This window comes from Mus musculus, chromosome 12 (assembly GCF_000001635.26).
Source record: "Mus musculus strain C57BL/6J chromosome 12, GRCm38.p6 C57BL/6J".
Lineage (NCBI taxonomy): Eukaryota > Metazoa > Chordata > Mammalia > Rodentia > Muridae > Mus > Mus musculus.
This window is the reverse complement of record NC_000078.6, coordinates 111303716-111316035: the sequence shown is the minus strand read 5'-3', so window position 1 is coordinate 111316035 and position 12320 is coordinate 111303716. Positions and strand designations below refer to the sequence as shown.

Below are 12320 nucleotides of genomic sequence, written 5' to 3'. Positions count from 1 at the left end.
GAGTTTAATTCCCAGCAACCACATGGCAGCTCACAACCGTCTGTAATGGGATCTGACGCCCTCTTCTGGGTGTCTGAGGACAGTGCATGTGTATAAGCGAATAAAAGGTAGTAAAAGCAATGTAGAATTTTATTTCAAATTTAAAATTGGTCGACTCACATTTTATTCCATGTTTTCCTGGTTGCAGGAAACACTGATAATTCTTAGTTCTGCAGTAGGTTAGACAGCAGCCGTGTGGTTTGCTCTATAGTGGAAAACATTCTCGGTTTTAGGTTCTTGATTAAGGAGCACCAATTAGAATATTCAGTAAATTTGGGATAAGGGCAGTGGCATAGTTGATGACATGCTTGCTCTGCAAATCCGAGAACTTAAGTCTGATCCATGGCACCCAAAGGAGAACTCAGGCCAGTGGCAGGAACTGTGGCCTTCACAGGACCATAGACAGGGTCCCCCAGCCTGCTGGTCGGACAGCTTACACTAACTGCTGAGCCTTAGGGCCCAACGAGAGACTGTTTCTCAGAAAGTACGGTGAAAACCTGGTGAACAACACTCAAGGGTTGACATGTGGTCTCTGTACTAGGGTTTCCCAGGTGGCCCTGGGCTCCCAGCCTCTAGGCTGAGGATCGTAGGTGTGGGTCGCCACGCCTGGCTGTGACTTTTTTCCTTTTCTCATTTTCTTTCTGAGCTAGAGGAATGGCTCAGCAGTGAAGTACACTTGTTGCCTCCCAGAGGACCTGGGTTCAGTTCCCAGCACTCCAAGCTGGCTGATAACCACCTATACTTCCAGTTCCAGGGACTCTGACACTCTCTTCAGATCTCTGCCAGCACCAACAACACATGTAGTGCACACATATACATGCAGACAAAACGTTGATATGCATGGTCTTCTGGGTGACCTTGGCTGGCCTGGAACTCACAGACGTTCTCTTGCCTCTGCCTTCCGACAGATTAAGGTTATGCACCACCACACCCAGCTTAAAGCCCTATTTTAAAGGACTTTTAGGAAGGGCTGGAGAGAGATGGTTGTTATGAGATGTGCTGACCATCCATGTCACCCAAGCTTGGTTCCTCACACCGGTGCCTGGCAGCTCACAGCCACCCTTGACTCCAGCGCCAGGGCATCCAATGGCTCTGGTCTCCATGGGCCCTGGCACTTATGTGGCCATACAAACACACATATGCAAGCAGTACACACACATAAACATAATGAAAGAAAGCCTTCTAAGAAAAAATAAGTTACAAAATACTGGCCTGGAGATTTATCTCAGTTGTAGGACATTTACCTGGTGAGCCCTTACACCACAAAAAGGAAAAAAAAAATTACAAATATAAAAACCAAGAAGAACACCGATGAAGGCTAGTTTGCAAATATAGTGGTAAAGGTGTCAGGCTGAAGAGGTGACTTGTTTGTATTCATTTTAAGTAACTTACCATGTATTTTATTATTTTAACCAATGTCACAGGATCCACTCTGGAAAGTTCGTCGGAGTCAGAAGCTGGACATGTCTGCACGGCTGGAATTGCAGTCTGCTCTTGAGGCCGAGATCCGTGCCAAACAGCTCGTTCAGGAGGAGCTGAGGAAGGTCAAAGACAGCAGCCTGGCCTTCGAAAGGTTGGTTTGTCCTGGGTCTGGCCCTTTAGAGGAACTGGGGTCCTTTGTCACTTTTGGAGACTGCCCCCAGCTGGGAAACCTTTGCCATCCAAAGGACACATGAGGTCCCTGAATCAGGGTGACCATAATGTCAGGTTTATAGCACTTAGTGCTTAAATACAAGTCAGAAGAGGAGGTGTCCCTTCCCTGCAGGAAGTGCGCAGTTTAGTGTTCTCTGGAAGTAGTGAGGGCCCTGAGGGCACACGTGTGACCCCAGCACACAGGAGACTGAGGCAGAAGGCCAGCCTTAAAGGACTGGTTGTGGCGGTCAGTGGTAGAGAACCGCCTTGCGTTAACTTGGGTAACTCGTGACCCTCATACATCCCACTGAAGTAGACATTGTCCCCATTCTGCAGGTGTTAAGACCAAGGTGCAGGAAAATGGAGGTGAAGCCATATGCTCAGTGTCATCCTGTTGACGGGAGTCTATGCTGGGTCCCGCCCTCCTGGCCAGATTTTACCTGGTACCTGCTTAAGAGCCAGGCTCCTGGGGCTCTGCACTCATGCTTGTCTCCTGGTGTCAGCCCTGGGAAAGCCTTTTCCAGGGAGACAGCCACGGGATCTGGACTGTGCTGATGGTCAGATGACAGTCAGAGCTCAACCCAGTTTAGTGAGCTACACACTCCCTGACCAGGGCCTTACTAGGAGTTTCTGTTTTGTTGGTGTTAAGGCAAGGCTGATGTGGTCCAGACTGGCCTTGCCTCCTGAGCCTCCGTCTCTGCTTCCCCGTTGCTGGGAATACAGACTTGGTCTCCATAACCCCTTAGCCATGACTTAAAAGTCTGTGTTTGGAGTCATAATTCCGAGCTCTCTGTAAATGCCGAGTGGAGATGTCAGCCACACCATTCTCGGGATTCTCCGCCATTCTTAGGAAGCCATGGGAGCCCTGCCCTCACGCCAGTGCAGTGTGAGACGGACTGTGGCCTTTGTCCAGGGCACCTACAACTCTTACTTTTTATTTCAGCAAACTGAAGGAATCGGAAGCGAAAAACAGGGAATTGTTAGAAGAAATGCAAAGTCTGAGGAAGAGGATGGAAGAGAAGTTTAGAGCGGATACAGGTAAAATGGATCCCAAGGTTATTAAATATCAGCCCAGGTTATTAAATATCAGCCCTTTCTAAGGACTGGTTTTCTTCTTAAAGCTGTTTTTAGTTATATAAAATACTTCCAAAGTTAACATTTTGAAACAATATGTTCAAAAATACCTCCCCCAATCAGTTATAATTTTTAGTGAGTTCCTTTGAAAAGGAAAACACACACACACGTTAGTTACCCTGGTCACATGAAAGGTAGCTTTGTTCTGTGATAGAGAGATCACAGCCCATGGCAACCATTTGGGGCCCTTTGCAGCTGCTTTGGGCCCCTCTGGGCTGGGCTGTCTCCTCCCTTTTGCTCACCTGGAAAGTGCTATGGTGCTTTGTTGATCGGCTGTAATCCCAGTACTCAGGAGGCTAAGGCAGGAGGATCCCAAGCCTGAGGCCAGATTGGAGTCCATAGATGCCCTTTTAACCTCTCCTAAGCGCCTCAAGAGTAGTCACGTACATACAACATTCATATGTCGGGATAGAGTAGTCATGTACATACAACATTCATACATCGGGATAGGATAGTCATGTACACACAACATTCATACATAGGGATAGAGTAGTCATGTACACACAACATTCATACATCAGGATAGAGTAGTCATGTACACACAACATTCATACATAGGAATAGAGTAGTCATGTACACACAACATTCATACATCAGGATAGAGTAGTCATGTACACACAACATTCATATGTCAGGATAGAGTAGTCATGTACATACAACATTCATACGTCGGGATAGAGTAGTCATGTACACACAACATTCATACATGAGGACTTAAAAGTGGGCTTCACACTCGATTCTCCATTCCAAATAGGTATCGTCTCAGGACAGGAATTACATCTGTTCCCTAAAATGTGGGTTGTCTTTACATTTCAGATGCTTTTTACATATTGAGGAAGAAATCCTGTTTATGTTAACTTGCCAAGATTTTTTCCTACAATACCCTTTCCAGGGCTGAGGTTTAGCTGCGAGTGTGCCTAATAGCACAAGGCCCTAGGTTTGATCCCAACGCCACAGAAACCAGATGTGGTATACAAACCTGCAAACCTGCATCCTGGTCTTCCTGAGACCCTACCAAAAAACGCTTTCCTTATTTTTGTATTGAATTTATTAATTTCCTCTTTTCCGAAAAGGAAAATGTTTGCAGCTGCAGGTTGTCCAAGCGACATGAGTACATTTTCCTGGGTATTTTATTATTTTCTGTGTATTCCTGTTTTGTCAGTATGTATGTCTGTGCCCCGCTTGCACGCCTGGTGCCTGCACAGGGTGGAAGAGGGTGTAGCATCCTCTGAAAATGCAGCCCGTGGGCTTCAGGACAGTTGGCTTATCAGCCCTCAGGCTTCCCCACCCCACCCCCTTTTCTTCTAAAAAGTCAGACTCTCACTGTGTTACACGCAGGCTGGCCTCAAACTCCTGATCTTCATACCTTTCGGGTGCTGAGGTCGTTGCCCCAGCCTAGTGTGGCTTCAGGTTTTATCGGGGATTAGTGGATTTGGAACGAACTCTGGCCTGCAGCTCAAGGTGTCGTTCCACCTTATGCTCATCTTAAATTTCCTTTCTCTCCCAATTCCTCGTGGTCTCCAGGAGCTCTGTTGGAGCCTCTGCGGTGTTCAGTCATGTCCTATCAGAGCCTCAGTGACTGGAGTCCTGGCAGGTCGGTGGTGGTCTGTAGGGAGGACCGATGTCTTCATGGTTTTGCCTCAGTTTGCCTTTCTTCCTTGCAGGGCTCAAACTTCCAGATTTCCAGGATTCTATCTTTGAGTATTTCAACACTGCTCCTCTTGCACATGATCTGACTTTTAGAGTGAGTATTGCGTTTTGAAAGCAAGTATGAAATTTTGAAATAATAGTAGTAGTATGTAGGCCGGGTGTGGTGGCACATGCCTTTAATCCCATCACTCAGGAGGCAGAGGCAGACAGGCCAGCCTGGTTGATAAAGGAAGTTCCAGGGCAAGGCAGGACTAAATAGAGAAACCTTGTTTCAAAGCTGAAGGTCCAACACTCATTGAGAGTTGGCCCAGGTGACATCATGGGCTGGGAAGTCACATGTGTGAAGGTGGAGAGCTCTGCAGGTGTCAAACTGTTCCTGGAGTCTAAGCGGACTGAGAAAAGGCTCAACCTTTTCGGGGCCTCTGGCTGAGTAGTGTGTGTTTGAGATAAAATTTAAAACACAAGTAATGATAGTCATGTTGCCGTTTCTAATGTGAATATATAGCTTGGGTTCAGTGATTAGTGGGAAAAGTGGGTTATAAGTGATTCAGTACCAAGCAGTTTACCAAGACCCTGCCTGGTCCTGCTCGTCAGGGTGACCAGTGTGTGACTGCTTGTCTGCTTAGATTGCCTTTGTAGTGGGGATGAGCCCATTCCGCCCTTCACACAGGTGAGCAGCCCAGTAAATGTCTTCTAGTTCCTGCAGTGCACATACACAGAGGCGTGGAGTAGGCTGGACTACGGCTTAGTGACAGGGCACATGCCTCGCTCAGGCTTGATCCCCAGGACTGAAGGGGACGGGAGCTGGAAGAATGAGTGAGTGTGCGCGCGCATGGCGTTAGCGGAGCTTCTGCTAAAGCACCTGATGGTGGTGTTGACCCACCAGCCCAGTCAGAGTGGGGCATACTGAGCGTGCACATACTGAGCGTGCACGCCCTCACCTGGTGTGTGCTCCGCTTGCACACTTGCTTTTTCTCTGCTTGACTCCCTCGCTGACAGCTTCTTAGCTGATAGTGGTTTACAGACAGCAGCGACCCAGGACACCTCACCCTCACTCCCCCCTGGCACTCAGGTTCTTCTCCGTGAACTTCAGTGCCATCCTAAGGCTGTACCAGCAGTGAGTTTCGGCTCAGAGTAGACCTGCCTGTGTCCTGGACAACTGCTCTCCCTGTTCACGATGTACCGGAGGCCACTGGTGGCATTTAATCATCAGGCGCCATCTAAATGGCCTGTCTGTCCCACTTAGGACAAGGGGAATGCCCACACTCTGGGTTTACATCATGTTCCCTGTGCGTGGTGTGCGCGTGGTGTGTGTGTGGTGTATGCGTGGTGTGTGCGAGGTAGGAGGCAGTGTTGGCATTGTCTGAACAGGAGACAAATTCTTTTCTCTTCAGAGTTCACTTTGCAAATGCATCGCTGGGTTGAAGTGGCAAGGGCGTGGCGCCCCCACCCCCAACCCGTTTGTAGGTAGTAGTCACGGGTGACCACGTGGGGATGTTGTAACACTTCCAGGGCACCAGGGGGGCGTTCAAGTCACTCAGCTGTTTGACTTGACTCCACAGCGGTTCTCTGTGTAGCCCTGGCTGTCCTGGAACTCACTCTGTAGACCAGACTGGCCTCAAACTCAGGGATCCACGTGCCTCTGCTGGGGTTAAAAGTGTGACCACCACGCCCAGCAAGTCCTCAGTTCTTAAGCAGATCCATTATAAAAGTAATTTCTCACCTTGGACAAACCTTATCAGGGGGTAAATGGAAGAGCTGGGTGACTGTCACAGCATGGACGAGTTAGACATGGAGGCGGAGCAGCACGCCTCGTTCGCTGTCCAGCATGTTGCCCATGTCTAGACCCTGTTCAACACTGTTCACCTGAGTGTGGATGTGTTTCCTAGGAGAGAGCACCCTCAGCTGCATTGGGGTCCGAGCTCTCCTGGGAGCTCTTTCCCCTGCCAGATTAAACATGCTGCTGAATGCTAGAGCCGGGTCTCCATGGAGCCTCATTGGACTTTCTTGCCAGGGTTTACTGGGTGGGAAATGATCATTTGTGTTCCTCCTGTCTGTTACACCAAGGACTCGCTCTCTTCCTCATCTGCATCTTCTCTGCTAGCCTTGTGGGAGGACGTAAGTGACTGCAGTTCCCCTTCCGCGGGCTGCTCGGAGACAGTGCCCCGCGTGCCCTGACTTCTGAGTCTGCGTCCTTTGATTAACAACTAAGGAAACGGCTTTCATGCCGCTAAAACTGACTCCATTGGCTTGCTCTTCACTTACCAGCTGGATCGCTGACCTGTTTAACTTGCCTTGTGGGTGGTACTCATAACTACTAGCTCTGCTCACTACCTAATTAATGTCCCTGTCCACAGAGGTCCTTTACCAACTCCACCACTGCAGAATGCAGTTGTACCTGTGCTGTGTGTGACCCCTAGTCTCTCCTCCCCTCAGAATGTGGAGTCCTCCTCAGGGTCTGATCCGCAGCTGTCGGAAGGTGTGCACGGTGCTTTTGGATCAAAAGCAGGACACAGTTCAGCTGTAGACTTGTAGGCGCTTCTGCACATTTCCGAGTACTTTTGTGCACTGGGAGTAGCCAAACACTGCACCCACGCAATGTTGTATGAGGGCTACACCCGCAGAGAGGTTCACTCCAGAGAGCCAATCGTGAGGTGCCTGTGAGTGCAGGGATTGTTAGAGGAAGACCCTGTGTTCGCTGAAGTGCCAGCTCTAGCTGTCAGGGCCCTGAGGGAGCGGTAGATTCACGTGATTTCTGGAAGGAGGGAGGGAGGTTAAGCGTCTGGGCCGTCTGAGGACCGCCTGAGGGTGATTTTCCTAGTTGCTTTATTTTTTTTTATATATATATATATTTTTTTTAAAGATTTATTTATTATTATATGTAAGTACACTGTAGCTGTCTTCAGATATACCAGAAGAGGGCATCAGATCTCGTTACGGATGGTTATGAGCCACCATGTGGTTGCTGGGATTTGAACTCTGGACCTTTGGAAGAGCAGTCGGGTGCTCTTACCCACTGAGCCATCTCACCAGCCCTAGTTGCTTTATTTTTAAGAGATAGGTTTTTACTGTGTGGCCTTTGCTGGCCTTTAGAGCTCATTCTTTAGTGCAGGTTGGCCTCAGACTCAGTGCTGATTAGAGGCGCGCACTACGCCTAGGCCCTGGTTCCTAGTTTATAATGGCTGGAGGCGAGACAGCCTATGTTACAGGGTGGCCAGGCACCATCTTCCTATTGACAATAATAGTGACTTGCCAGTCCCTGTAAATGACGGAATACTTGTGAGGAAACAGTTCGTGGTGAGACCTGGGGGCAGGGTACAGGGGACCCCAGGCCCTGACAATATACTATTGTCCAGGAAAAATGACACCTTTTCTTTTTACAGACCAGCTCAGCTAGTGACCAGGAAACACAGGCTTCAAAGATGGACTTGTCCCCATCAGTGTCTGTAGCCACGAGCACAGAGCAGCAGGAGGTAAGACTGCAAGCCCTGTGGGTGCTCTGTGGGCCCTGGGGTCCGCTGTGCAGCTTGTAGCTAGGACCCGTCTCTCCCCTTCAGAACTCCGTCAGACTATCAGCTGAATGAGTGAAGGAGACCTTAACAGGTGTCTCAACAATGTAGTAAATTAAAAATTCAGAATGTTAATAATTTATAAATTATAGAGAGGAACCCCGGGTAGGAGCTGGTGTCTCAGCTGAAGCTCACCTGTGCACACTTTATCCTAGGATATGGCTCGGCCACAGCAGAGGCCGTCTCCTGTGCCACTGCCCAGCACGCAGGCCCTCGCCATGGCTGGACCGAAGGTAGGCCCTTGCACGTTGCTCTATACCTTCTCGGGTTAGAAGATAAACGCTGTATAAAATATCTGTGCTGGTCTTAAATACACACACAGTAAGCCAGGCTCTGCGTTGGCGTCTTCACACCTAAGTACTGAGTGGGGTTTCGGCTAGAGAAGTTCTGGGGGGTCTCCCTCTGTCTCCTTGTTAGTCCCAGGCCTGGTGGGGGCATCGCACATCCAGTCACTTCCCTGTGTTGATTATGTCTGCTGTCATTGAGCACCATAGGGTTTGTAGGAGAATGTTCCCCGGCAGAGATGGATCTGTCCCCAGTGTACAGTTTGAACCTCAGTGCCCTTGTTTTCTTACTAAGCCTTAAAGCCCAACCGGGTCTCCTTCCTCTTTGTGTAAACAGCATTGTACATTGTCAGTTTCCCAGCTATGCGGGCCCTGAGGTTGTAGCCTGGCCACATTTTGTATGCCTGGCATAGACCTGTGTCTGTTGATGTTTTCCCCTGTCCACCTGAGAGTAATTGGCCTCGGGACTTAGACTCCCGTAGAGTTCAGGACCAAGCCGAGGGGCTGTGTAGTTAGCGAGCTTTTGATACCCAGAGACAGAAACGTAGCTGTGCTGTGTGCCTGGGTGATGCCAAGCCAAGCCTCCTCTCTGGTACCTCTGGTTGCTCCTGGAGTTGTGCTGACCACTCCCCCTTCGGTCTTGCCAGTGTCCGTGGCTTCCTCCGTCATCTCTGTCACTCCCTGTGGCTTGCCAGGCAGCTGTCACGGCCTGACCTTGTGTTCCCAGCTGGCCTCGAGCTTATTCCCCTGTCTGTTACATTCTAAGTTTACTGTCCTGGCAGAAGACAGTGAGTGGGTCTTTCCAAGATTTTGCTGTTAACATTGCTTGTAAATTAAAAGTGTGCACCCCTGTGAAGAGCCAAACCTAGACAGGGTCTCAGGCCGAATCCCAAATCCAATTGGTACTGCTCCCTGGAAGGTGGTCCTGGTCTCAGTAGACTTTCAGTTGTGAACAGTGTGACCTTCTCCAGCTCTGCCCCAGTCAAAACTAGAGGAAGCCGGGGTGGCTCTGAGTTCTGGCTTGGGACTTTGGGGTTTAGCGCCGCTGACTTAGAACCCAAAGCTGGCAGAGGAAGGACGTGAAGCAGCGGGCACACGCTGTCTACAAGTCAGTCCAGAGCAGACAGGCCCACAGCTTACTGCCTGTCACCTGATTGGTTTCACTTGGTTCTCCCTGCAGCCCAAAGCCCACCAGTTCAGCATCAAGTCCTTCCCTAGCCCCACCCAGTGCAGCCACTGCACGTCCTTGATGGTCGGACTGATCCGACAGGGCTACGCCTGTGAGGGTGAGTACTGACCTCAGTGCGTGAGTGGGACACACCGCTACTGTAGCTGCAGTTCACACCAGCCAGCCAGAAGGGGAAGGTCACCTGCTCTTCTGAGAGGCCCAAGTCGGGCCTGTCACAGTCCTGCACAGCATGTAGATTGGGTGGCCAGGTCATCTGTCACCCGGAAATGACTGTGAAGCCCCCTACCTTCACCTGAGAGCACCTGTAGGGAGAGCACCTACAGCCAGTCGGGAGACACAGAGCAGGCAGGGGTCAGAGCTTGCCGCTCTCGTGGTATGCGGGGCTTTTGTTTGTCTTTGACTTTTTAATTACGTTTATTTATTGGTGTGTGTGAGTGTGTGGGCACATGTGCCATGGTACACGTGAGGGTCGGAGGACAACTTGAGAGAGTAGCTTCGCTTAGTCTCTCCTGTGGTTCCAGAAGGTGAACTCAGACCATCAGACCTGGCAGAGTCACTGTTGCCTGCCAAACCTCACAGGCCCCAGGCTAAATAGACCTTAGCATTGACTCCACCACGTCTTTTGCTGGCAGTCATTATTTTAAAATAACAAAACACCCTCTTGTGCTCTGCCCTATGCGGGGGTTTGGCTACGGGTCTTGAGCATGCTGTAAGGTGGGGCTGTCCTCTTTTTCAGTCTGTGCATTTTCCTGCCATGTGTCCTGCAAAGACAGCGCTCCCCAGGTGTGCCCCATACCTCCTGAGCAGTCCAAGAGGCCTCTTGGCGTAGACGTGCAGAGGGGCATAGGCACGGCCTACAAGGGCTACGTCAAGGTAGGAGGAGCCCACTTCTGGCTCATGGCCCCCGTGGCTCACCTTTCATCAGGTCAGCTCTGAGCGTCTGTCTTGTGGTGAGGAGCAGTCCCTTTGCTGCCTGTCACGGGGCGAGGGTCTCAGGCACAGCTGCTGCTGTAAATGGCTAAGAACCCGAGAGACCCTTTGGACATGGAGAGTCCACCTACAGCTCCCACTGGGCTTCTGGCCAAATCAGGGTTCCAAAGCCAAGTGTTGCTTGCAAACCACGGGCTCTCAGGCTCACCCATGCCCCATCCAGTCGCAGCCCCGGGATGCGGTGCAATCCTTGTTGCCTTGGGTTGCCTTCCTGTTAACAAGCTCCTCCCATTCAGGCCCGAGCCTCCCAAGCCAGGACAAGGGCTTTTCTACCACTCTGGGAAGAGGGTTGATGGGAGCGCAGTCCCTGGGGACCCAGGACAGTCAGATAGAATCAGGTGGACACAGACTGAGAGAAACGTTAAGGGTCTGGCCGTCTCCGCCTGCGCTGCCCAGCTCTGTGGCCCAGGATGAACGTGCTCACTGTTGGTCTGTAGGTCCCAAAGCCCACAGGCGTGAAGAAAGGATGGCAGAGGGCTTACGCCGTGGTCTGTGACTGCAAACTCTTCCTGTACGACCTGCCAGAAGGGAAGTCGACCCAGCCCGGTGTCGTTGCCAGTCAAGTCTTGGACCTCAGGTGTGGTTCATGTAACAAAGCACTGCCTGGTACCAAATGCTCACCACCCACCGTGGCAGGGCCTGTGTTTCCTGCTCATTTCTCTCCATGTTTCCTTGAAGAATGGTTAACAGGGGTAGGAGGAGCTGTCATGAGAATTAACCAGCTACCACGGACACACTCAGTGACACATATGCGAAGGGCCTGTGCTATTATTCTCACCTTTTGCCAAGTCAGAAAGGCTGGCATTGTAACCATCGGTAGTTGGCCTAGACTAGCCAACTATACAGGCTTAGGTCTTGGTTGGTGGTCTTTGGCTGGTTCCTTCAGAGAGCTGCAAGAGAAGTCAGAGTCACCCAGCAGTGGCAGTGTTCCATACATTCCATGTCCCCATCCCAAATGGTACCTGAGGCCCCTTGCTATGTATGATCGCTGTTCTGTTGCTCTGAAGAGACACCATGACCAGGAGCAAGTCTTAGAAAGGAAAGCATTCAGTATCCTTGCTTACAGTTTCGGATGTTTAGTCCATTGTCATCATGACTAGCAGGAGGACATGCATGGTGCAGGAACAGTAAGCCGAGAGCTACATCCTACATCCTGGTCCTGAAGCAGTGATTGGTCGGAGCCTGCTCTGGGCTTTACAGCCTCAAAGCCCACCCCCAGTGACACACTTCCTGCAGCAAGGCTACATCTTTCTAATTCTTTTAAACAGGTTCACTCCTTAGTGACTAAGCATTCAAATACATGGCCTATGGGGCCATTCTGATTCCAACACCACAGCAGCTATGTCCCCGTCTGAGCCCAAATGTCTGGGCCCCATTGAGAGTGGAGAACAGCTTGTCCCGCCTCCCCATCCTGAACTCCACACCTTCTGCTTCTTGTTTATGAGTAGTTAATGAGCCACTGCCTGATTGTACCAGGACACATCAAAAATAACTGGTGTGGAACTGGGGGACAGCGGACCGTGTGAGTCAGGCAGGGGGCTCAGTCCTCAGCATTCCCCCCATGAGACGAGTTGTGCAAATGTGGTGGCATGTCTGTGGTGCTTTCTGAGCCATGTGGTGTGTCCCTTTCTTGCCAGAGATGAGGAGTTTGCTGTGAGTTCAGTCCTGGCCTCAGATGTTATCCATGCTACACGCCGAGACATTCCGTGCATATTCAGGGTATGAGTCTCTCTGATTTTATTTCTGTCTGTTAATCATTTTAAAAGTAAATCACACTCTTAAGAGACAGTAATTCTTAAAAACAAAAACCATGGGCACAGTGGTCCACACCTT

At 50.4% G+C, this 12320-nt stretch overlaps 1 protein-coding gene across 3 annotated transcripts in view; it reads left to right on the top strand.

The window, feature by feature from the left end:
- The window catches only part of Cdc42bpb (CDC42 binding protein kinase beta), an 86342-nt gene that overhangs the window by 63278 nt on the left and 10744 nt on the right, over positions 1-12320 (top strand). For 2 of the 3 annotated variants that reach the window (XR_001780447.2, XM_006515763.3), the window contains exons 19-28: positions 1464-1612; positions 2615-2709; positions 4470-4549; positions 6523-6573; positions 7839-7928; positions 8180-8257; positions 9489-9594; positions 10234-10370; positions 10925-11064; positions 12125-12206. Coding sequence is in view for 2 of the 3 variants with exons in the window: in XM_006515763.3 (XP_006515826.1) it covers positions 1464-1612; positions 2615-2709; positions 4470-4549; positions 6523-6573; positions 7839-7928; positions 8180-8257; positions 9489-9594; positions 10234-10370; positions 10925-11064; positions 12125-12206 (1008 nt within the window). In the remaining variant the exon portion in view is untranslated. The remainder of the gene's footprint in view (positions 1-1463; positions 1613-2614; positions 2710-4469; positions 4550-6522; positions 6574-7838; positions 7929-8179; positions 8258-9488; positions 9595-10233; positions 10371-10924; positions 11065-12124; positions 12207-12320) is intronic. The other variant, NM_183016.2, reaches the window with a different exon arrangement.